Here is a 27,024-nt window from a genome sequence, read left to right on the forward strand (position 1 = left end):
AAACCGAGACATGTTGCTGGCCCCATGGGGAGAGTGCCTTTGTCACTCTGAGGCCAGTAACAAAGCCTGCACTGGGTGGAGATGCTAACACCTCTCCCAGGCAGGAATTGTCACACCTGGCGGTGAGCCTCAAAGGCTCACCTCCTTTGTGCCAACCCAGCAGGACACTCCAGCTAGTGGAGTTGCCCGCCCCCTCCGGCCAGGCCCCACTTTTGGCGGCAAGGCCGGAGAAAATAATGAGAATAACAAGGAGGAGTCACTGGCCAGTCAGGACAGCCCCTAAGGTGTCCTGAGCTGAGGTGACTAACTTTTAGAAATCCTCCATCTTGCAGATGGAGGATTCCCCCAATAGGGTTAGGATTGTGACCCCCTCCCCTTGGGAGGAGGCACAAAGAGGGTGTACCCACCCTCAGGGCTAAGTAGCCATTGGCTACTAACCCCCCAGACCTAAACACGCCCTTAAATTTAGTATTTAAGGGCTACCCTGAACCCTAGAAAATTAGATTCCTGCAACAAGAAGAAGGACTGCCCAGCTGAAAACCCCTGCAGCGGAAGACCAGAAGACGACAACTGCCTTGGCTCCAGAAACTCACCGGCCTGTCTCCTGCCTTCCAAAGATCCTGCTCCAGCGACGCCTTCCGAAGGGACCAGCGACCTCGACATCCTCTGAGGACTGCCCCTGCTTCGAAAAGACAAGAAACTCCCGAGGACAGCGGACCTGCTCCAAGAAAAGCTGCAACTTTGTTTCCAGCAGCTTTAAAGAACCCTGCAAGCTCCCCGCAAGAAGCGTGAGACTTGCAACACTGCACCCGGCGACCCCGACTCGGCTGGTGGCGATCCAACACCTCAGGAGGGACCCCAGGACTATTCTGATACTGTGAGTACCAAAACCTGTCCCCCCTGAGCCCCCACAGCGCCGCCTGCAGAGGGAATCCCGAGGCTTCCCCTGACCGCGACTCTTGGAATCCCAAGTCCCGACGCCTGGGAGAGACCCTGCACCCGCAGCCCCCAGGACCTGAAGGACCGGACTTTCACTGGAGAAGTGACCCCCAGGAGTCCCTCTCCCTTGCCCAAGTGGAGGTTTCCCCGAGGAACCCCCCCCTTGCCTGCCTGCAGCGCTGAAGAGATCCCGAGATCTCTCATTGACTTCCATTACGAACCCGACGCTTGTTTCTACACTGCACCCGGCCGCCCCCGCGCCGCTGAGGGAGAAATTTCTGTGTGGACTCGTGTCCCCCCCGGTGCCCTACAAAACCCCCCTGGTCTGCCCTCCGAAGACGCGGGTACTTACCTGCACGCAGACCGGAACCGGGGCACCCCCTTCTCTCCATTCTAGCCTATGTGTTTTGGGCACCGCTTTGAACTCTGCACCTGACCGGCCCTGAGCTGCTGGTGTGGTGACTTTGGGGTTGCTCTGAACCCCCAACGGTGGGCTACCTTGGACCAAGAACTGAACCCTGTAAGTGTCTTACTTACCTGGTAAAACTAATCAAAACTTACCTCCCCTAGGAACTGTGAAAATTGCACTAAGTGTCCACTTTTAAAACAGCTATTTGTCAATAACTTGAACAGTATACATGCAATTTTGATGATTTGAAGTTCCTAAAGTACTTACCTGCAATACCTTTCGAATGAGATATTACATGTAGAATTTGAACTTGTGGTTCTTAAAATAAACTAAGAAAAGATATTTTTCTATATAAAAACCTATTGGCTGGATTTGTCTCTGAGTGTGTGTACCTCATTTATTGTCTATGTGTATGTACAACAAATGCTTAACACTACTCCTTGGATAAGCCTACTGCTCGACCACACTACCACAAAATAGAGCATTAGTATTATCTATTTTTACCACTATTTTACCTCTAAGGGGAACCCTTGGACTCTGTGCATGCTATTCCTTACTTTGAAATAGCACATACAGAGCCAACTTCCTACATTGGTGGATCAGCGGTGGGGTACAAGACTTTGCATTTGCTGGACTACTCAGCCAATACCTGATCACACGACAAATTCCAAAATTGTCATTAGAAATTGATTTTTGCAATTTGAAAAGTTTTCTAAATTCTTAAAAGACCTGCTAGGGCCTTGTGTTAGATCCTGTTTAGCATTTCTTTTAGAGTTTAAAAGTTTGTAAAAGTTTGAATTAGATTCTAGAACCAGTTTTAGTTTCTTAAAAAGTATTCCAACTTTTAGAAGCATAATGTCTAGCACAGATGTGAATGTGGTGGAACTCGACACCACACCTTACCTCCATCTACAGATGAGAGAGCTAAGGTCACTCTGTAAACTAAAGAAAATAGCAATGGGCCCCAAACCTACCAAAGTACAGCTCCAGGAGCTTTTGGCAGAGTTTGAAAAGGCCAACCCCTCTGAGGATGGCAACTCAGAGGATGAAGATAGTGACTTGGAGGGAAATTCCCCCCCTCCAGTCCTACTTAGGGAGAGCAGGGCTTCTCAAGCCCTGACTCCACAAATAATAGTCAGAGATGCTGGTTCCCTCACAGGAGGGACCAACAACTCTGAAATCACTGAGGATAACTCCAGTGAAGAGGACATCCAGTTAGCCAGGATGGCCAAAAGATTGGCTTTGGAAAGACAGATCCTAGCCATAGAGAGGGAAAGACAAGAGATGGGCCTAGGACCCATCAATGGTGGCAGCAACTTAAATAGGGTCAGAGATTCTCCTGACATCCTAAAAATCCCCAAAGGGATTGTAACAAAATATGAAGATGGTGATGACATCACCAAATGGTTCACAGCTTTTGAGAGGGCTTGTGTAACCAGAAAAGTAAACAGATCTCACTGGGGTGCTCTCCTTTGGGAAATGTTCACTGGAAAGTGTAGGGATAGACTCCTCACACTCTCTGGAAAAGATGCAGAATCTTATGACCTCATGAAGGGTACCCTGATTGAGGGCTTTGGATTCTCCACTGAGGAGTATAGAATTAGGTTCAGGGGGGCTCAAAAATCCTCGAGCCAGACCTGGGTTGATTTTGTAGACTACTCAGTAAAAACACTAGATGGTTGGTTAACTGGAAATGAAGTGTGTGACTATGTTGGGCTTTATAATCTGTTTATGAAAGAACACATTTTAAGTAACTGCTTCAATGAAAAGTTGCATCAGTATCTGGTAGACCTAGGTCCAATTTCTCCCCAAGAATTGGGAAAGAAGGCAGACCACTGGGTCAAGACTAGGGTAACCAAAACTTCCACTGGGGGTGACCAAAAGAAAGGGGTTACAAAAACTCCCCAGGAGAAAGTGGGTGACACTAGAAACAAAGAAAAAGAGTCCTCTGTAGGCCCCCAAAAACCAGAACAGGTGGGTGGGCCCCAAGACACAACCCAAAACAAAGGTGGGTACCAGGGTAAGAACTGGGATGCCACTAAGGCATGGTGCCACAACTGTAAACAGTCTGGGCACCACACCAAGGACACTTCTTGTCCCAAAAACAAACCCCAGAACAAGATTCCAGGGGTAACCAGTGTAGCCATGGGAGATGACTCCTCAGATGAGGAGGTCTTCATAGCCTTCAACTGGAAACAGGGCCCAACAGGTGAGTTGGAGATTCCAGAGGGAAGTAGACACTTCCACCACCTAATGGTGAATGGAATCCCAACCACTGCCCTGAGGGACACTTGTGCCAGTCACACTATTGTGCATGACAGGCTGGTGCTCTCAAACCAGTACATCCCAGGTGAGACTGCCAGGGTAAGAGTTAGCCTAGACAGGGTCACTAAGAGGCCTGTGGCTTTAGTGCCCATAGAAGTGGGTGGCACTCTTAGCTGGAGAAGGGTAGTAGTCAGTACAGACCTCCCCCTTGATTGTCTCCTTGGAAATGACTACCCAGAGGTTAGTCAGAGCCTAAGAGAAGAACTGGTCCAGGGCCAGTCCTCTCCCAAGGATTCTGGAGTGCCTGCCTCTGCAGTAAATGCAAGCAGACCCCAGAAGAAGAAGAAAAGAAAACAGAGTAGGAAGGGTGGACAACCTTTAGCCAAGGTTACAGCAAGCCAAGGAGATTCTGCTCCAGTAGGGGAGAACTCCAAAAATGGCCCTGATAAAGTCCAACCTGACCCACAAGAAGTCCTGGCTAGTCAGGCAACTGTTAAACCTGAGTGGGTGGCTCCTCAGCTAACAGAAGAAAGAGTGGAAGAAGGGTGTTTACTACAAGATGTGGTAACCCCCCACTCTAATACAGCAGACAGGCAACCTGAACCCAAAGAAGCCTGTAACTTAGCCCCTTCCCTTTTAGGTGAAGAGCTAAAGGTGTGGTTCTGGGCACTGACAGCTGTCAGTGGCCTCTGCTGGGTGTTAGCCTTTATGGCTGCACTATCCTTGGCATGGTGGTCTGACCCCATGCCAAATAACAAGTTAGGCCCCCTGACCCTGTTGGTCATGGTGGGGTTACTCCAGCTCTGGGTAACCTCTTTGGGTAAGCTAGGGGTGACCCTGGCTAAGATAAGATTAGCAGAGGTGGATACCTCTGACCTCAAAATAGAGAGAATGGGTGAAGACATAAAAAGCACAGACAAGAGGCAGTTCAGACTAGGTCCTATCACTGTGGAAGTGGGTCAGTTCCCCAGAGGGAATGACCTGAACAGGAGGATGTAAGGCAGAGTAGGCCCTGCAACAAACCAGCCATTTCCTCTACTCTTCCTCGCCTGACAGACTAGGAAGACTCTTCCAGCGTTGGCTGAGTCTCCTGGCCTGTGGGCTGGGGGGGGCTTGTGTAAAGAAATGGCTCCCTGTTGCAGTTACCCCCCACTTTTTGCCTGATACTGATGCTGACTTGACTGAGAAGTGTGCTGGGACCCTGCTAACCAGGCCCCAGCACCAGTGTTCCTTCCCCTAAAATGTACCATTGTATCCACAATTGGCACACCCTGGCATTCAGATAAGTCCCTTGTAACTGGTACTTCTAGTACCAAGGGCCCTGATGCCAAGAAAGGTCTCTAAGGGCTGCAGCATGTCTTATGCCACCCTAGAGACCCCTCACTCAGCACAGACACACTGCTTACAAGCCTGTGTGTGCTAGTGAGAACAAAATGAGTAAGTCGACATGGCACTCCCCTCAGGGTGCCATGCCAGCCTCTCACTGCCTAGGCAGTATAGGTAAGACACCCCTCTAGCAGGCCTTACAGCCCTAAGGCAGGGTGCACTATACCATAGGTGAGGGTACCAGTGCATGAGCACTGTGCCCCTACAGTGTCTAAACAAAACCTTAGACATTGTAAGTGCAGGGTAGCCATAAGAGTATATGGTCTGGGAGTCTGTCAAACACGAACTCCACAGCACCATAATGGCTACACTGAAAACTGGGAAGTTTGGTATCAAACTTCTCAGCACAATAAATGCACACTGATGCCAGTGTACATTTTATTGTAAAATACACCCCAGAGGGCACCTTAGAGGAGCCCCCTGAAACTTAACCGACTATCTGTGTAGGCTGACTAGTTTTAGCAGCCTGCCACAAACCGAGACATGTTGCTGGCCCCATGGGGAGAGTGCCTTTGTCACTCTGAGGCCAGTAACAAAGCCTGCACTGGGTGGAGATGCTAACACCTCTCCCAGGCAGGAATTGTCACACCTGGCGGTGAGCCTCAAAGGCTCACCTCCTTTGTGCCAACCCAGCAGGACACTCCAGCTAGTGGAGTTGCCCGCCCCCTCCGGCCAGGCCCCACTTTTGGCGGCAAGGCCGGAGAAAATAATGAGAATAACAAGGAGGAGTCACTGGCCAGTCAGGACAGCCCCTAAGGTGTCCTGAGCTGAAGTGACTCTAACTTTTAGAAATCCTCCATCTTGCAGATGGAGGATTCCCCCAATAGGGTTAGGATTGTGACCCCCTCCCCTTGGGAGGAGGCACAAAGAGGGTGTACCCACCCTCAGGGCTAAGTAGCCATTGGCTACTAACCCCCCAGACCTAAACACGCCCTTAAATTTAGTATTTAAGGGCTACCCTGAACCCTAGAAAATTAGATTCCTGCAACAAGAAGAAGGACTGCCCAGCTGAAAACCCCTGCAGCGGAAGACCAGAAGACGACAACTGCCTTGGCTCCAGAAACTCACCGGCCTGTCTCCTGCCTTCCAAAGATCCTGCTCCAGCGACGCCTTCCGAAGGGACCAGCGACCTCGACATCCTCTGAGGACTGCCCCTGCTTCGAAAAGACAAGAAACTCCCGAGGACAGCGGACCTGCTCCAAGAAAAGCTGCAACTTTGTTTCCAGCAGCTTTAAAGAACCCTGCAAGCTCCCCGCAAGAAGCGTGAGACTTGCAACACTGCACCCGGCGACCCCGACTCGGCTGGTGGCGATCCAACACCTCAGGAGGGACCCCAGGACTATTCTGATACTGTGAGTACCAAAACCTGTCCCCCCTGAGCCCCCACAGCGCCGCCTGCAGAGGGAATCCCGAGGCTTCCCCTGACCGCGACTCTTGGAATCCCAAGTCCCGACGCCTGGGAGAGACCCTGCACCCGCAGCCCCCAGGACCTGAAGGACCGGACTTTCACTGGAGAAGTGACCCCCAGGAGTCCCTCTCCCTTGCCCAAGTGGAGGTTTCCCCGAGGAACCCCCCCCTTGCCTGCCTGCAGCGCTGAAGAGATCCCGAGATCTCTCATTGACTTCCATTACGAACCCGACGCTTGTTTCTACACTGCACCCGGCCGCCCCCGCGCCGCTGAGGGAGAAATTTCTGTGTGGACTCGTGTCCCCCCCGGTGCCCTACAAAACCCCCCTGGTCTGCCCTCCGAAGACGCGGGTACTTACCTGCACGCAGACCGGAACCGGGGCACCCCCTTCTCTCCATTCTAGCCTATGTGTTTTGGGCACCGCTTTGAACTCTGCACCTGACCGGCCCTGAGCTGCTGGTGTGGTGACTTTGGGGTTGCTCTGAACCCCCAACGGTGGGCTACCTTGGACCAAGAACTGAACCCTGTAAGTGTCTTACTTACCTGGTAAAACTAATCAAAACTTACCTCCCCTAGGAACTGTGAAAATTGCACTAAGTGTCCACTTTTAAAACAGCTATTTGTCAATAACTTGAAAAGTATACATGCAATTTTGATGATTTGAAGTTCCTAAAGTACTTACCTGCAATACCTTTCGAATGAGATATTACATGTAGAATTTGAACCTGTGGTTCTTAAAATAAACTAAGAAAAGATATTTTTCTATATAAAAACCTATTGGCTGGATTTGTCTCTGAGTGTGTGTACCTCATTTATTGTCTATGTGTATGTACAACAAATGCTTAACACTACTCCTTGGATAAGCCTACTGCTCGACCACACTACCACAAAATAGAGCATTAGTATTATCTATTTTTACCACTATTTTACCTCTAAGGGGAACCCTTGGACTCTGTGCATGCTATTCCTTACTTTGAAATAGCACATACAGAGCCAACTTCCTACACACCTGGTCAAAAGTTTCAAGGAGCCTATTTTCCTGTAGGATGGAAAAGAGCCTCCCTTCTCTATAAAAGAAACCTAGTCTTAATCCACAGGATCCTTGTATTTACAGACCTATATGCCGCCTGCCCTTTCCAACAAATATTGTAGCGAAGAAGATTCATCTTGAAGTAACTTCATTTATAGATGTTAGCAATCTTTTGGATTCTACACAATTTGGTTTTAGAGGTGCTCATAGTACCGAATCGGCTGTAATCATGGACTCAGAAGAACTAAGGGCCACACTGGATAAGGGAAGAAAGTCACTTTGTTCTTGTCGGATCTTCCTGCAGCCTTTGGCACGGTCAATCATGACATTGATTGACAGTCTTTTCAACCTAGGTACAAGAGATACCGCTCTCACACTATTAAAATCTTTCCTTCTAAGAGGGAACAATTCGCAGCCATGGGTGAATTTCTTTCAGATGTATTTCAACTGTCAAGCGGGGTGCCACAGGGCTCTTCTTTGAGCCCTACCCTGTTCAATTTATGTCACCCCACTGATTAGGCTCATCAAATCCTTCTGCTTCGCAGTCATCTCTAATACCAACTATACACAAATTGTAGTGTCACTACATAGCAATCCAGACGATACAGCGATCAATTTAATAGCTGCATGAAGCCAATGGATAACTGGATGATAACCAATTACCTCAAATTAAACTCTGGGAAAACAGAGGTTCTTTTGGTCACCTAAATGGTGGTCGCAAGGCCTAGGCCCACTGTCAACCACAGTGAACTAAGTGAGGAATTTAGGAACAACTTCCTGACAATAAGGTGACTTTTGGAGACCAGGCCAGTAACCTGACCATGTCAGTTTTCTTCACCTTGAAGATCATCAGGAAATTCTATCCTTTTATTTCTGAGTATCTTTAAAAAGCTCTAGTGATATCACTAGCCATATCTAAATTTGATTACTGCAATGCTCTCTTCTTGAATTGACAGCATAGATGTCTCTGAAAACTACAAATATTGCAAAATGACTGATCGTCTGCTACTGGGGATTCTCAAGTTCAAATCTGCATCTCAGACATTAGGTAAGTGTCGCTGGTTGCCTATAAAGAAGCGGATAGAATTTAATGAACTTTGCTTGACCTTTAAGGCGTTACGTAATGTTGGTCCAGAATATTTGAGGCATAAGATTGCATGGCATACCTCTCCCAGAACACTCCACGTTTCCTCTGCCTAACTGATGGCGGTTCCCAATTTAAACAAGCCTCTTTTTAAAATTATTTTTATTTTGGGTGGGATGGGAGGGAAGTGCTTAATAACGAGCACCGCTAAACTGTGAAATGCTCTTCCTCAAGAACTGAGGGAAAGCTCTAATATCCTTTCTTTGAGGAGATCCCTAAAAACCTAGCTTTTTACTCAGTAACTTTCAGCTTCACTTTAAAAAATAGCAGCGCCTAGACGCCTCCGGACAGTAGAGCTTTACAAACTACAATTACAACCTCAAGGAACATACAGCCAAAAATACCAAGACGGACGGTACCAACTATCTTCCGAAGAAAGTGAAACCATTTCTTCTACAAGCGATTCTGAACTGCTGTTCAAGTCCTCATACTGTTGCATCTGGATAGTGGTAACACTTTGCACTATTACCTCCCTAGCTCCACACTGGTACCCTTAAGAACACATCCTACATTCCACAGCACGCCTAATTTCTAGGGTCTAAAGAAATCACATCACAGCCATCCTGATGAACCTCCACTGGCTCCTCTTGCTGGCCCACACTATCTTCAAAACCAACTGCATCATTTTCAAAGCCATCACAACTGGCACCACCAATTATCGGGCAGACAAGTTCATCTCAGGTGGTTTTTGGTACACTTGCAGCCAGGACCACATCAGTCTGCAGACTAAGAAGAATACAAAATAAAACACACAAGGCAGACGTCTTAGGAAAAAGCTGAAGATTCAGCTCACTTGTTGTCTTTATGCAGGTCTTTGGCTGTAGAGCGCTCCACTACCTTTTGGCTAAGTTCACATCACAGAAGTACCATATACATACAGGGAGACACTACTTGTCAAAAGCCATACCAGGGATGTTTTTTTTAATCATTTGGGCCATTCACCAATTTTCACAATCAACTGAACAAGCTAGAAATGTGTTATGTTTAAATAGTCCCAAGATGTTATGTCTAGTAGCTGAATTTCCCTTGCTACACTTTCCCTACAATTACAAACATCACCTTTGTTGAACACTATGTTGGCATCTTCCACTCAGAAGAGACTTTCTGATGCACTGGTGAAGACTGAAACTCTATATTTTCAATCAATTGTAGGGATTAGTATACAATGTCCTGCAGTGCATCCTTTCCGACCACAAAGCAATTTGAATCAGTCAACAAGCTTTGATTTGACTCTGAAGCAACCAATATTAATAATGTGGTCAGATTTAGTGAGGAGGTTCATTAATCTTGGCATATTCCATTTCTAGGACCTTTACTGGACAGTTTTTCATCCGGCTCTAGCAATCTTGACAGAAATTGGTTGGTATGCTAGACAAACCAGACACAAATAGCACAGAGTGCTAACAGGTGTGAAAGGAATATGGCAATGCATGATAAACCACCTTCAGAGACTGTGAAATGTTAACACCAAACAGTATGTACTACTGCCTCATTAGCAACACCTGTGAACTGTGTCAGTTTGTGAATTTTCACAGAACTGGAGGAACAGTACTTGAAAACCTGCAGTTATAACATGGGGCAAAAACGCTGACAAAATCAAACTAACAGCCGACAGTGCCTGAACTCCATTATGTACAGGTAGCAACTTACAGTCTGAGAAGGAATTGAAAGACCTTCGCTTAGACTAGTCCTTTGACATTAACTGTATGAAGATGTCTTCAATATAATATCTAGATACCCTGGTGTAGAACAGACAACAGCTGGTATGCCTGAACACGACCATCTTGTTAAACCCACCACCTTTATTAAATTAATTAATAATGGTATGGGCAGCTGGCTGAAGCCGCTGTTTTTGTCTACCCAAACATAGTATTGGAGACCCAAGTTTCAATTGTAATTATTATAAGTTAACACCAAAATATGAAAAAATGTAACTTTTTTTGAACAGGTTAATTACATTTGTTTTTCACACCCACTTTCCCTCAAACCATAATCCTCATATGTCATGTTTGTACAAAACCCTCTTCTGTCTTTGTAAAGGAAGGCTCCTAAGTTTTCATAGGATATCAAAAACAGTCATGTCACAAAACGTGCAGGAATCCCTAAAGAAAATTAGAAATACATCTATAACTTTCTCTACAGACTCTCACTATTTCATGTCTGGAGAGCAGCTGCTGTGTCCATAGTTAGTAAGCTTCCATACCACTACTAGTCACTTGCCATCACTGCATTGTGGCTCAAGACACTGCTGGCCAATCAAAGTTTGGCAATAGTAAGTACATCATAAACAGCTGATGAGCTGAAGTCCCTCACACTTTCTTAAAGTTATATCACTAAATTGGTTCATGTGGTTTAGACACAGATTTCTTCTGTTTGCTTGACAACATTTTTGGGATGCAAACATTGCAACTTTCAGACCCGGATTTTTGACAGAATTCACTGTGGCATGCGCTAGTACGCTTGAAGGACCACCAAAGGAGGATGGTTTCACGGGCATAGGTGGCAAAAGACGAGACTTTGCATTCATTACATGGGCTTACAAATAAACTAAAGCTCTAAGACGTACACTGCTTGCAGAGAGCCTAATTTGCCATCCCTGTATGAAAAGCGGAAGGAGCAACATCATTTAAGCGCTACGGAAAATATAAGGAAAAAGCTTAATGCATGGTTGCCGTCCAACAGAATTTGATACCTACATCAGCAATGTCCCAACCTAAAAGGATATACTTCAGTTGTTTATACTTGGCATACCAACCCAAGACCTATCAAGACACTAACAGGTAACTTATTTCAGATGAGCTATATTACAGGGTGGTGTTCCAATTTTGTGACACGTGGCATAATACAACGTTCAATCTATAACTTGTAGACTGCTCTCTGAATAGCTTCTGGTAATAAAAAAGGGAAATGGGCAACACACTTGACATCAAAATAGGTGTGATAGTAAATCAAGATTGTTTATAGGGGAAAGAAATCATGCCAACTAAACTGGTACTTCAGTACACTCCTAAGTGATGCAAGAGAATTCCTGGTAGGTGAGGGACGCATTTGGTTCCAACAAAAAGATCCGGCAGTGCAGAAATATGGCAGGATTTAAAACTGCTGGGTGGAAGGTGAGCTCGGAAGTGGTAACAGATGGACAATGGTTGCGGTTTGGGACTTAAATCCTGAGAAATACTGAAGAATGAAAGACCCTGTCTTAAAGACCTTATGTCTCAAGTTGGACTGTTTAAAAGTTACTAAGCAATATGAAAATCTATCACTGAAAGCTGGGGTACCAAAGGAGACAGAGGACCTGCTAATAAGGTGAGTTTTGTTACTGCTGTCATTATCTGTAACTCCTCATACCCTTGACAAAGTTTGAAGGTAATCTAGAGAATGTCTAATAAAATACTTATAGTTCACAGCTTAAAAAAACACACGTTACTCCAGTTAAGGAGAGACCAGCAAGTAAGCATACAAATGCTTAAAAGAAAAGCCTTATGAAAAGGTAAGCATTACTCTGCAAACGAGTTTGCGTTGTGAATAGTAAGCAGCACAGAAGTAAAATAAGAAAAAACGTATGGAAATAGTATACCTATTAAAGAAGTGATGAGCTATGGATGGATTAATCTGCAGTGGAAGCCCTTGAGATTGTGGAGGGGAAAAGGAGAACGGATGAACTTGGTTGTACTTACATGCCTTAAAGTTGCTATATAAAGCAATTAAGAATTACTGTCCTGAGAAAGCTATAACAAAGCGTATGGATGCTGTTAAACATACAACATCCAAGGTCAAATATCAATTCAATCTATCAATGAAACCTGTGTGACATAGTACTCTATGCTGTAATCAAATAGTCAATAGAACAATATAGTATGTCTTGGACCAGGATATTGACAGGGTGAACAGGCGCTATTAGCAGGCTTTTTTAAATTATTCCAAATGTTGTTTGCCACTCAAGTTCAATATTCGGTATTACGAAAGTCCTACCAGAACAAGTGAAATTCACTTGTATTTCTAAAACGGCTTAGCTGATGAAATGTTTTTGAAAACAAATATTATATATTAGTATTTGTAGTCAATGACTGAGCAAAACAGTACCTCGGGGTGAGAATCTCCTTATACTGCAGCTTCTCCACACGAGTAGTGGCAGCAACAGACATAGGGATGACAATGTTATTAATATCGAAGGAACATTCTGGCCGCCGTCTCCTCATTGCCTGCTGGAAATACAAAAGATTGACAACTTGTGAAACTGATGCTTTATAAAGAATACTAAAACAACCAGTAGCACCATCAACATTGACAGGTTAAAGAATCTAGGGTAAAGTAGTAACACGTGCAGACAAAACGTTACATCAATAGAACAACACTGGCCTAGGTTACTTTATGACAGTTTCTATAAGTGGGAGTGGCAGGTTTACCGGAGTAGCGTTTCAGGTACCCTCTTTGGTCATGCAGAGGTCACAAATACTTGATAACACAAGTAACAAACCACAATTAATACATGTTTTCATCTCTATGCAGGGCATTTTTGAGGACAACCTATATAGCACATCAACACTTCAGCACACTGTGGAAAATGCTGTTTGCTAAATGTAACGCACTCACTTATTTTTAAACCATGTCACTTGAGTCCGTTTCAATACGAGCCATCAGAGGCAGTTGTATGTGAGAAAACAACGCTACAAAATACCATTTCACTGGTGAGACATAACTAGAAAACCAGAACTATAATTAAGGGAAAATTATTTATGTGCTCAAATGTGTTTTCATAATTTTGTAAATGAGATGCCGCCATGCATCTTTTTGCACTTAGTGCCAAATTCAGACTTGATTTTATACCATTACATACGTGTGTGTTTTCTGCGCATCGTCATTATTTTGTTCGCAGGAAGAGTCCAGACTGAATGTGTGTGGATTTTGACCACCTCAAGCTACATAGTCAGAGGTAACTGCTTTAGAAACATGATTCTTATAAAGATTCACATGATGTTCATAACGTAACATGTATTAAAAATGTGAGTACAAAACTGAAGCAGTTTTGAATCCTTTTTCAAACTTCACTGTAGGTCTTCCTAGTATCAGCTCCGTTCCTTAACACTAGATGTATACTGTGAGGCTATATAGTGAGACTCAGTGGCAGTGACCAGGGAGCTTGCTTTGCCCTACTCCAATGAAATAAGGTTGTTCGCCACCAGTGTTGCATGACCACAATACTCTTGCATTTAATCTGAAAAGCCCAAGTACTCACTTTTAGCACTAACTCCCTCTTAGAATAGCAAGACAAACTGTCAAGGCTTATTCTAAGAGATTAAGCAGTTTACACAATCGCATGTAACCAAATAAATGGAATATCTCACTGGTAAGACCACTCTGGAATCAGAAAAGCAAATAGTACACTGAAGCTTATGTAACTGTAGCCGCTATATGCTAGAACTCTATTTCGCACTGATCCCTATGGCCATGCTGTGCTCTAGGTGCCTGCCTGACAAAGACGCAATGTTTCAAATCTGTAGGACATAACACATCTAGGGCAATGACAGACTGAAGGCTGCAGAACTTAGGGAAAGTAAACCTACCACTGAAGAAGAGCAGAATCACACTCTTAGAAAAGGTTTTTCTAAAAAAACAAGGGGTGCTGCGGTGTGGGTGCAAGAAAAATGGCAGCTCATGAGCTCTGACACCTCCATCACATCTCAGTGTTTTCCTGGAAGCAAACAAGATCATTTCACCATTCCTGTATCATGCATATGATACCACGGTGAAAAACGGGAGCATGCTTCGGCCCCCCGCCATATGGTAATGAATGGGACCACATAAAATTATGATCTACTGAACAGCGTGGGTTCACAAAATGGCATCAATCACTTCTCTCTATGCTCCTACCCTCACACCCACGATTTTTCACATGGGTGACTGCACAGTGACACAGTGGAGCTGTGCAAATAACTGGAGGTATATCGGATGAGAGAACATTTGGTGGTGACAAAGGGACTCACCTACCAAGCAGCACGGAGCTTTGAAAGCCATTAAGGGTCATGGCACCGTCTGAGATCCAGTGTGGCAAATTTTAAGGGTTGCAAGAAACAACCAACTGTCATCTAGCCCCACCCGCTTCCCATGGTGCTCTCGTAGTGCGTCCATTAACGTGGGCTCTATCACCAGTCACTACAGTTTGATCATAGACGCATTATGATAAGACCCACCAACAGTAAAGCCACTCCACGTGCTTCCCTAAATTTCTTGATTACTCTCCCTCGTGTGACTTTGGTGCCATAGTCCAAATCATTATGAACCCCTGCATAAGGTACCGACTATAGGGCATCAAGGTTCATGTTAGGATGCTTAAATGTGGTAAGTGCTGCAAAAAGCTTCGGAGACGCTCTACCATACCTTCTGTGATCACTGCAAGTGTGGCTAATCTGTGTATACTGTAATCTAAAACTCTTCCCTGTGCTACAAAACATTTACTGAGTAACTGCAAAGTAATACATCTGTGTAGAGGTGTATCTACTCTAGAAGTTGTCTCATGTTTGGCTACACTACTTTACTGCAAAATTGAGTCGTTTTAAGGTGGTGCTTTCTAACACTAAGTCTGTCTGGTTCTAAGCAGTGCTGTAGGCCGGCTGATCACGGCTTAACTGCAAGCCTGATTATAGCACCTAACATACAGTCTTGTGCGGCACTCACATATCAGTGCAAGCACCTAATTGATATAGCTATCTTTTGGGGACACAATACCATTGTTTACATGCAGTGTTTTACCCAGCAAATACGATCAACTGACCCCTTCTGGGGCAATCTGCTGCTTACACACAGCTATCTGTATTCTGTCAAGATGGTGGAATTGAAAGAGGCTAAAGATTAAGAACCCAAATCTGATCTGAAGCAGAACAGATACGAGCCACTTAGTGCACCCTGCCTTAGGGCTGTAAGGCCTGCTAGAGGGGTGACTTCTCTATACTTCATAGGCAGTGTGAGGTTGGCATGGCACCCTGAGGGGAGTGCCATGTCGACTTAGTCTTTTTATCCCCACTAGCACACACAACGCTGGCAAGCAGTGTGTCTGTGCTGAGTGAGGGGTCCCTAGGGTGGCATAAGACATGCTGCAGCCCTTAGAGACCTTTCCTGGCATCAGGGCCCTTGGTACCAGGGGTACCAGTTACAAGGGACTTACCTGGATGCCAGGGTGTGCCAATTGTGGAAACAAAGGTACAGGTTAGGGAAAGAACACTGGTGCTGGGGCCTGGTTAGCAGGCCTCAGCACACTTTCAAATCAAAACTTAGCATCAGCAAAGGCAAAAAGTCAGGGGGTAACCATGCCAAGGAGGCATTTCCTTACAAGGACTGACTGGTCTGTGCCAGCCTGCTGCTGAGAGATGAGTTTCTGACCCCATGTGGTGAGGGCCTTTGTGCTCTCTGAGGACAGAAACAAAAGCCTGCTCTGGGTGAGGTGCTTCACACCTCCCCCCTGCAGGAACTGTAACACCTAGCAGTGAGCTTCAAAGGCTCAGGCTTCGTGTTACAATGCCCCAGGGAACTCCAGCTAGTGGAGATGCCCGCCCCCTGCACACAGCCCCCACTTTTGGCGGCAAGTCCAGAGGAGATAATGAGAAAAACAAGGAGGAGTCACCCACCAGTCAGGACAGCCCCTAAGGTGTCCTGAGCTGAGGTGACCCCTGCCTTTAGAAATCCTCCATCTTGATTTTGGAGGATTCCCCCAATAGGAATAGGGATGTGCCCCCCTCCCCTCAGGGAGGAGGCACAAAGAGGGTGTAGCCACCCTCAAGGACGGTAGCCATTGGCTACTGCCCTCCCAGACCTAAACACACCCCTAAATTCAGTATTTAGGGGCTCCCCAGAACCTAGGAAACTAGATTCCTGCAACCTAAGAAGAAGAGGACTGCTGAACTGAAAAACCTGCAGAGAAGACGAAGACACCAACTGCTTTGGGCCCAGCTCTACCGGCCTGTCTCCCCCCTTCTAAAGACACTGCTCCAGCGACGCGTTCCCAGGGTCCAACAACCTCTGAAGCCTCAGAGGACTACCCTGCATCTATAAGGACCAAGAACTCCCGAGGACAGCGACTCTGTTCACCAAAGACTGCAACTTTGCAACAAAGAAGCAACTTTGAAACAACAGAACGTTTCCCGCCGGAAGCGTGAGACTTTGCACTCTGCACCCGACACCCCCGGCTCGACTTGTGGAGAACAAACACCACAGGGAGGACTCCCCGGCGACTACGAGACCGTGAGTAGCCAGAGTTGACCCCCCTGAGCCCCCACAGCGACGCCTGCAGAGGGAATCCCGAGGCTCCCCCTGACCGCGACTGCCTGCTTCAAAGACCCGACGCCTGGTAAAGACACTGGACCCGCAGCCCCCAGGACCTGAAGGATCCGACCTCCAGTGCAGGAGTGACCCCCAGGTGGCCCTCTCCCTTGCCCAAGTTGTGGCTACCCCTAGGAGCCCCCCCCCCCCTTGCCTGCATCGGTGAAGAGACCCCTTGGTCTCCCATTGATTTCTATGGCAAACCCGACACTTGTTTGCACACTGCACCCGGCCGCCCCGTGCCGCTGAGGGTGTACTTTCTGTGCTGACTTGTGTCCCCCCCCCGGTGCCCTACAAAACCCCCCTGGTCTGCCCTCCGAAGACGCGGGTACTTACCTGCTGGCAGACTGGAAGCGGGGCACCCCCTTCTCCATTGAAGCCTATGCGTTTTGGGCACCACTTTGACCTCTGCACCTGACCGGCCCTGAGCTGCTGGTGTGGTAACTTTGGGGTTGCCCTGAACCCCCAACGGTGGGCTACCTTGGACCCAAACTTGAACCCCGTAGGTGGTTTACTTACCTGCAAAAACTAACAAACACTTACCTCCCCCCAGGAACTGTGGAAAATTGCACTGTCTAGTTTTAAAATAGCTATATGTCATTTATGTGAAAACTGTATATGCTATTTTGCTAATTCAAAGTTCCTAAAGTACCTACCTGAAATACCTTCCATTTGAAGTATTACTTGTAAATCCTGAACCTGTGGTTCTTAAAATAAACTAGGAAAATATATTTTTCTATAACAAAACCTATTGGCCTGGAATTGTCTCTGAGTGTGTGTTCCTCATTTATTGCCTGTGTGTATGTACAACAAATGCTTAACACTACTCCTTTGATAAGCCTACTGCTCGACCACACTACCACAAAATAGAGCATTAGTATTATCTCTTTTTGCCGCTATTAACCTCTAAGGTAAACCCTTGGACTATGTGCACTCTCTCACTTTGAGATATTTACAAAGCCAACTTCCTAAAGATGTGCATTGGGTACTATTGCTATGCACAATGCCATCATGTCCAACAATTTCATATTAAACCTTACTGTGCAAGTGTGATTGTATTGTAGCTGAGATATGAGATTGTGGAAAGCTTAAATTCTTTGTGGGTTCAAGTCCGCTAATGCTGATGACTGAGTGTTGAGAACTGCTCCCAGACACATATAGGATGCTTTCTGAGTTATGCTGCAACCAGTGCTAGGCATTTGGTGAATACCCTTGGAGCTGTTACCACGAAGGGTAGCACTCTGAACTGGTAGTGCTTGCCTGTATCACAAATCTTAGGTATTGCGATGTGCTGGATGTATGGGAATGTGGAAAAAAGCATCTGTTAGATCTAATGCGGTTTTCTAGTCCTGTTCTTGTAGTAGGGGAATGACATCCTGTGACCATGTGGAACTGAGAGAATGTATGACTGAGGGGTCTGAGATCCAGGATTGGTCTGAGTGTACCATCCTTTTTTGATAAAAGGAAGTATAGAGACTATATACTCCTGTCCCTTGTTGAGGTATTAGTACCATCTCTATTGCACTTTTGAGTAGAAGTGATTGTACTTCTTGTTTTAACAAATTGAGGTGTTCTAGAGAAAGCCTGTGTGAGCGGGGGAAATGTCTGGTGGAGCAGAGATGAGTTCTAGGCAATACCCATTTTGGATAACTGACAGCACCCATTGATCTGATGTAATGTTGTGCCATTGTTGGTAGAAAGTTTGCAGTCTTCCTCCCACATAAGATGTATAATTTGTAGGGATGTGCACAAAGTCACTGTCTAGTTGAGGTGCAGGCACCTCTTGTGGTGGTAGACTACCGCTACATCTACATTTTTTTCCCTTGTAGGATCCTCTGAAAAAACCTCTGGTGTAATATTCTTGTCCCTGCTTTTGCTGGGATGTAGAGGGCTCTGATGTAGATGGTTTAACACCACCTCTGAACTGGGGCTTACCCCGAGCAGGTGTAGTACAAAGGGCACCCATAGCCTTAGCTGTCTGATTCTTTTTTCAATTTTTCTATGGTGGTATCCACCTCTGGGCCAAATAAGTGCTGAAGTTCGCAACCATCCATGCCTTCCGATGACCACACTAGTGTTAAATGCCCTCTGCTGCGGTGTCTGCTGCGGATGTAATTTGGTTGTTGAAGCTAGCCTGGCCCTATGTAACTATCTGCTGTGCCCTTTTTTGGTGTTCTTGTGGAAGGTATTGTAAGAACTCTTCCATCTCATCTCTATGAGCTCTATCACATCTGGCTAAAACAGCCAGAGAGTTGAATTCTCCAGAGATTAGCAGCTTGAGTTGCTACTCTTTTCCCTGCTGCATTAAACTTGCGGCTTTCTTTATCTGGGGGAGGAGCACCACAATGGACTGACTATTTGCCCTTTTCTTGGCAGCACTAAAAACAGTAGAGTAAGGTAGCAATTGTTGTGTGATAGTGTGGGGATCTGAAGGTGCAGCTTTGTATTTTGTGCCCACCCTTGATGTTATAACCCTAGCCTTTACTGGCTCCTTAAAAATGTCATCTGCATATTTAAGCATGCCTGGTAGCATTGGTAGGCATTGATACTCCTTGTGCGCAGAGGATAGTGTGTTAAATAAAAACATCATCCTCTACGGGATCTGAATGCAACTGCACATTGCGACATGCAGCTGCCCTAGCAATGACCTGATTATAGGCAGTGGTGTCTTCAGGTGGAGATGGCCTAATGGGGATTAAATCAGGATCATAAGATGGAATAGGGTCTGGGTCATACAAATCCCATGGGTCTACATTGTAAGGAGTGTTACCCAACTCATCCCCATGTGAAGAAACGGGGGATTGAGGAGAAAACTGCAGGTGAAGGTGGTGGAGTATTAGGTGGTGGAGAAGCAGGAAGCAAAGGAGAATGTAGTGGTGAAAGACTATGTACTGCCTTTGGTTTCTCCTTGTGCTCGAATATTTTTGCAGGTTGAGATCCAGCTTCTAAAGTCTCTTAGAAAGAGAATTTCCTTTTTTGCTGTAGGAGGCAAAGCAATAATCCTTCCAGTATCTTTATGGATTTGGATTTTGAGCTGCTTAGTATCCATCACTTCAAGTATGGGCCTGATTTCTGAAGATTCCTCTGTAGTTGGAGCATATTTCCCTCCCACAGGTTTTAGCTCCGAAAGTTTGGAGACCAAATGTTTTAATCAGGCCGAGAATATTGGCTCTGAAATGGATGGTAGTTTTTTTCTGCTTCAAAATGGATGATGGATGTTTTGGCTCCAAGGTGGAAGATGGGTGTTTCGGCTTTGATGCCATCTCTAACCGAAGCGCTCTTCGATCCCAGAGTTTTCTTGGATTGGAAGGATTGACACGCTTCAAAGCTTTCCTCCTTGTGATCGAGAGAGAGGCAGATGTTGCACACCAGTGTTGGTCAGTGTGTGGGAACTTGGCGTGACACCAAGGGCAAAAGCAAAACGGAGTCCAATCCATCAGCCTGACATCATTCGACAACCACAAGTCGAAGTAGGCCCAAGAAGGGCGCGGTCACCCGAAAGTGTGTTTAATCGACCCGGACGATACAATCGGATTGCATATAAGTGAGAAAACGCGATCAAAAAATGATACAGATGTTTAGAGAAAACCAGAGAAGTTCAGTTAGGTCCAAACTGAGATCTGCCAGAGCAAGAGCAAACAAGTCTGAACCCGAAGGCGGAAAGAAAACAATCTAACAAAGGACTCAATGCCCATGCGCAAGAGGAGTCACCACTCGATCTCGTGACTCGAAAAAGCTTCGAAGAAAAACAACTTTTAACACTCCGAGCCCACCACTAGATGGCACACTTGTGAAAAGCATGTGTATCTGCAGCAACACATGCCATCAAACACTAAAATACTAGATAGTCAACTCTCCAATAGGAGGTAAGTAAACACTATTGTATGTACAAAAGCAATCAGAAATTGCCATAAAAATCAACTGAAAACAGTGAAAAGCAATAGGCAATACTGAAGGCCTAGGGGGGAGAACAAACCATATACTAAACAAATGGAATGCAAATGTCGAGTCTCCACCCAAGAAAGTGGAACCGGTAGAGGGGAGCTGGAGGTACTAGGAAACCCCAAAAGTACTAGAGTGCCTCCCATCGACCAGGTGGAAAGAGGTAAGTTACTGGCTCTACCCAAACCAACCCACGTCTTCAGAGAAGGATACTGCAAGACCTAGACAGGAATGCAAGAAACCAAAGGTGGATCCTAGAAGAGGAAGCCCTGGAAAAGAAGGGTACCAAGTCCAGTTCACGTTGGAGTGTCCGGTGGTGGCACAAGCCACAACCCACCAGTCTGGATACAGGAGTTGGTCGACAGTGAGACGAAGACAAGTCAGCAATGCAGCACTGGAGCAGATGAAGAGTTCCTGGGTGATGAGGTCGACGTCCCACGCTGGATGAAGGATTGCAGTCAATCTGTGGTGTAGAAAAACCACCAACCAGCCTTGGCAAAGGTCACGGTTGGTGGAAAAGTGGAGCTGCTGGGGACCAGGGGACCAGCAAGGTCCAGAGGGACTCAACCCACGGGAGAGTCCCAGGCGACCCTCAGCAGTGTAGAGAGTCCGAAGATGATAAGGCAGCCCCCAAAAGCAAGGAGCCCGGGAGTCACAGAAAGGCCCAAAAACCACACCTGAGGAGAGGCCCCACATCACAGGAGAAGCACGCTGAGGTCTGTGTGTCAAAGGAAGGAGTGCTGGGGCTGCACAGAGCCTGAAGATTCCTTGGAGGAGATGCCAACAACCCTTGGAAGCTTGAAGAGACATGGTGCACGGGGGTACTGTCCTGCGTGAGAAGGCAAGAGTTTACCTCCACCAAAGTTGGATAGATGGTACAGAGGACCAAGAGGACTACTCCAGACCACCAACCGTGATGCAGGAACCACGGGAGGTCCAGGAGATTCACGCAGCCAGTTGTCGTTGCAGTTGGCGCCTGCAGATGCAGGGGAGTGATCCTTCACTCCAAGGGAGATTCCTTCTTCCTTCTTGTGCAGACAGAACACTTGCCGCCCTCAGAAGATGTACAGCCGGGAAAATGTTGCATAAGCTGGAGGGAGCAATGTTGCAGAGTCTTCTTCATGGATGCAGATTGTCGGTTCCTGGAGGGTCCAGTCACGGCTCCTGTGATTAGAAGTTGAAGCAGAGATTGCAGAGGAGTCCTGCAAGCTGAAACTGAGGACCCACCCCAAAGAAAGACCCTAAATAGCTCTGAAGGGAGGATTGGTCACCTCGCCAGGTGACCAACTATCAGGAGGGGACTATTATGTCACCTGCTTGACCTGGCCATTGAGATGCTCCCAGAGGCTTCCGACCATCTTCGATTCAAGATGGCAGAATCAAGGGGCCATTTGGAGGTGCCCTGGCACCACCCCTAGGGTGCTGATGGGACTGGGGGATGGGGTGCTGGTCACGCCCCTTTCCATTGTGCAGTTTCGTGCCAGAGCAGGGACTGGAGGTCACTGAACTGGTGCAGACTGGTTTATGCAAGGGGGCACAAAATGTGCCCTTCAAAGCATACCAGTATCTTGGGGAGGCTACCCCTCCCAAGCTATAACACCTATTTCTAAAGGTATATGTTATTACCCCCTCTCCGAAAGGAAATCCTATGTTCTGCCTTCCTGGGCTTGAGCTAGTCAAGCAGCAGGAGGGCAGAAAGCCGTCAGATGACAGCAACGTGGGCTGCCCGGAAAACCCCAGAAAGCTGGTAGGAGCAATGCTGGGTGTTCTCTAAGGAGCCCCCAGAGCGTATGGAATCATACAACCAAAACTGGCATCAGTACTGGGGTAGGATTCTGACATGTTTGATACCAAATATGCCCAGGTTAGGATTACCATTATGTAGCTGGACATAGGTAGCGACCTATGTCCAGAACACGTGTAAAATGGAATCCACACACTCGCAAAGTCCAGGAAAATAAAGCTGGAGTTCATGGCGGCACCTCTGCTCATGCAGGGGTGCCCTCACACACAGGTACCTGCACTCTGCCCTCTGGGCTAGGAGGACCTACCATAGGGGTGACTTAGTCACCAGGTGCAGTGACCCGAAGTGAAAAGGGTGCATGCACATTTACACGCAGGCCTGCAGACGTTTTACATGGGTTCCCGTGGGTGGCATAATACATGATGCAGCCCATGGGAAACCCCGGTTTCCCCAATGCCCTAGGTACCATATACTGGGGCCTTATAAGGGGTCACCAGTATGCCAAATGTGGGGTGTTTGTGGTCTAAGCAACCAAGTGTAAAGGGAGAGAGCAGAGTCACTGGGGTCCTGGTTAGCAGGATCACAGTGCACTCACTCAAAACATACTGGCAACAGGCAAAAAAGTGGGGTAACCATGCCAAACAGAAAGAGGGTACTTTCCTACACTTAAATTCTCTAATCGCAAAGGGTGTCAGATTTAGGGAAAGACCTGGCGCTCTGAGATCTTGAGGAAAGTAAAAGAACAGACGCAGTGTCACACATGGTGCACTCCTGGGGGGCTACACCCCTAACCCTTTAACTAAGATAAACAAACAGAAAATTTGCATCCAAAATAGGAGGCACTCAGTGAATATTATAATAGTAATTCAATGAATATAAACGTATTCTATATAGTCTCTGTAGTTTTCTTTAGAGGAAGACAAACACCAAACTTAAGTATCATTGGATGGTGTAACACGTAATCCAAAATTGAAGAGGCGTGGCAGTCTCCAACGTAGTTCCAACAATCTAAGTATTATTTTTTTTTATAGATGTTCAAATCCAATCAATCAGTAGTAAATCTGTCAATCATCTTGTCCACGATGTCCATAATTATGTTCAAACCCCACAGCCAACACCTGTTTCGTCCAGGTACCACCCCATCGACTTCATCAGGGCTGCAAGTTTAATCTACCCTCAATCCTTAATTTTAATTATTATATTCAGTAAGTCTCCTATTCGTGCGTCATTTTAGTATTTCAATCAAACATCGTGTTGGAGGATGACACCCAAATCTGGGATGTGAGTCTGTGAAGAACGCCACCGTAGTGGCGTGTGTATCTGAAATATTCTCCAGTCGCGAGTACGCCTACACTTGCCTACTGCGGTGAATGGAAGGGAATACTTGCAGCTGGAAGCCCCTTTCGTGGCCACGAAAGGCAGATTGAGGATGACGAGGGGCCATGAAAAGGCTCATGGACCTGGGTGTAGCCTTGCTGGCTCTGAATCCGCATTGTCTACAAAGAGACAGGAGACATCAAAGGGCATGTCCATGAGACACATCTGGATATCCGCAAAAAAGTTCTCCTCAATTAGGTGTGGTGCTGTAAGGCCACTGTTGATGAAAGGTCTCAGAGTCAATGGTATCCAGTCCTCAGTTATTTGTCACCTTAGCTGCATCTCCCCCGTTGGCAACAGCATGGTAGAGTAAGGTCCTGGCCTCCTCAGAAACTGCTGGCAGCAACTGCGCAGCCATATCCCACAGAGCCTGGGAACAGCGGCCCAAAAGGCATGCTGTGTTCATGGATCACAGTGCCAGACTAGTGGAAGAATACATCATCTTTCCCTAAGTGTTCAGCCTCTTGGTTTGCCTGTCCATTGGTGCAGTAGGTGATGGCCAGAATTTACATGGGAGGTAGAGGCTTGAACCACCAAGCTCTCCAGTGTAGGGTGCTGTGTGAGGAAGCTAGGGGTCTCTGGGGGTGGGGGTGAGGATCAAATCATCCTGTGCATAGGAGCCCCTGTGCTGGGCTTGGACCACATCCCAAGCACAATATCTTTAATAGCTTTATTAAATAGGAGAAGACGTTCTGAGAGTGGATTGTACCGGCTGAAGCCCTTCTTTTAAGATGTTTGTCTTGACAACCACTGAAGGCAAGCTAAGGTCCAGGACCTCAGCTGCCCTACTCACCATTATTGCAAATGACAGTCCCTCCTCCAGAGTCACAGTATGGAAAGAAAGCATACCAGTATCTGGAGCTGTTCAGTAAGCTGACTTTAGCCAGATCCTCAAATGAGTCCACAATTGTGTCATAAGGCTGGTATTCTTCAGGGTCCAGTGACCCCTCCCAATACTCCTGAATCCTAGCCCATAAGAAGAGGGTTCAGGCACGAGCCTAAAAGGCATGGCTCTAGTTGGTGCTGAAGATGATGGCAGATAATGCCCCTCCAGCTCCATGTCGGAGATCAGAAAGGGGATACCGTCACCAGTGGATGCCAGGAGCATTGACATCGGGATCAGTGCTGGGGAAGGTCAAGTGGGAACGATCGGCATCGGACCGGAACCACAATAGGATCTGAGGAGCCTGCTTGGCGCTGCTGCTGGAGCCACCGGTGAGGATCCATTGTGGACACCTCTTGAATCCTTGGGCTCCTAAGGTGCATCAGAGGGAACACGCCATCCTAATATGAGGTGAATGGCCTCATAAAATTATTTTAGTTGGGCGGGGGTCGCTCAAGCTCCAGGAAACTCGTGGAGGAGCAGAAACTGCACAGGTGCCAGCTTTACCATGGATGTGGACACTCCCTCATCTCATCACCCAACACGATAAGGTGAAGTCAAAGATGTCTCAGATGACTTCATGTGGTGGGACATCCCTGAACAACCCGCATGACTGAGTGTGCAAAGGATCTCGGATTCCTTGATTGCACCAGGGACCATCCTCTCAAATGGGATCTTGATCGTCGCAGTGTAGCACGTCGATCCGGCAGGACCTTGGAGAATCACTCCCTCAAAGCATTTGGGGTCATAGAGCAACAACTGGAATAGGCCTTCAGATTGCGGTTGCACTTGAGGCAACAAAGCCATATAAAATGTGAGTCCGTCAGTGACGGAGCAGTCACAGGCGCCGCAGGGTTTGAAGCAGGCCTTCCGAAATAACATCCCCGCCGCACCAGGAGGAAAACCTCAAAAAGACTTCCACAAAAAGTTGAAAAAAGTTCAGTCACAAAGTGACTAAAAGGTAACTCTTCTCCGGATCTGTGTTGGCATGAGAGGAAAAAAAAAAGAACTGACATCAGCGCGCTAGTGTGCCACCTATATAGACACCAAGTGGAGTTTAATACGACCACCTACAGGCATGCAGGGGGTACTGCTCGCAACTAACTTCCAGATTCAGTCTCACGCCTGGAGATAATTCAAACAAAAACTAATCTGAGGCTAGAAGTGTATCAGATACGATGAATCATTACTGTCAAGAGACTTGTTGTGGCATGTGCTGTAAAAATATTTATTTGTAAAAATGTGTGCTTTTATGTGCTTACACAATGCAGATTAAACCATGGCAACCATCAGCAAATTAATCTTTGTTACCCACAAATGCAACTTTTGGTATTGGCAAGCTGTCTGACAGCATGTTCTATTTCATATCATTTCCCACACGAGACACAACCAGGTGCAAACATTTTCAAGCTTACAAGAGTGAGAAAATGAACAGTTTAAATAACTCACCAAAATACTGTATGCACTCTGCACACCAGTGTTTGCCTGAAGGGAATTTTCTGAAGCTGTTGAGTGCTGTCGAACAAGAGGACTGTGGGAGGAGGGGTGTGAACTGGCCGAAAGGAAGCACTGAGTCCCAACATCGCTGTGATGCTTTGACACTGCAAACCCACAAAAATATAAAATGCTTAGATTTAGAAAATCAAGTGCTATAAATGGGCTACATAGTGGCTTCTGTAATGTTGCCAGACTTATCTAGTAGTCATGTTTGCGCATCACTGACATCCACTGCCATACAGTAAAATGTAATTTCCAATTAACTGCTAAAATTCATTTTTCTTTGTGTAGTGCCTTAACGTTTACTCTCAACAATATCAATTCTGATACAAATTTGAATAGGCAGATCCTGTTTGTTAATTGATAATTAACTACTAGACTATCTGATCATGGAATTAGTACATATCAGATTACATGAAGAGGACACCTGCAACAGATTTTCAACATTAAACAAGTTGCATTTATTTTTCTGAGAAGCTGCATTCTTAAGGCTCCCTAGGTCTATTAACACCTTTAATGAGTGAGAATTATCGTACTCCATGTGGTCAAGGAATTTTGGTTTCATTCTATGGCCAGAAGACATTGCCAAGATAATACTTAACACATGGTTGCCACTCTAGACTGAGTGATCCAAAAGGGAACATTTCTTGTGACCCCCAAGTCTCCATCAAGGGTATTTTCATTGAG

At 46.3% G+C, this 27,024-nt stretch overlaps 1 protein-coding gene across 5 annotated transcripts in view; it reads right to left on the reverse strand.

The window, feature by feature from the left end:
- Positions 1-27,024, reverse strand: part of KANSL1 (KAT8 regulatory NSL complex subunit 1) — an 817,615-nt gene that overhangs the window by 197,554 nt on the left and 593,037 nt on the right. For 4 of the 5 annotated variants that reach the window (XM_069238046.1, XM_069238047.1, XM_069238049.1 and 1 more), the window contains 2 exons: positions 26,290-26,441; positions 12,665-12,786 (listed from right to left, as the gene is read on the reverse strand). In XM_069238046.1, the coding sequence (XP_069094147.1) occupies positions 12,665-12,786; positions 26,290-26,441 (274 nt within the window). The remainder of the gene's footprint in view (positions 1-12,664; positions 12,787-26,289; positions 26,442-27,024) is intronic. The other variant, XM_069238048.1, reaches the window with a different exon arrangement.

Source organism: Pleurodeles waltl, chromosome 6, assembly GCF_031143425.1.
Source record: "Pleurodeles waltl isolate 20211129_DDA chromosome 6, aPleWal1.hap1.20221129, whole genome shotgun sequence".
Classification (NCBI taxonomy): domain Eukaryota; kingdom Metazoa; phylum Chordata; class Amphibia; order Caudata; family Salamandridae; genus Pleurodeles; species Pleurodeles waltl.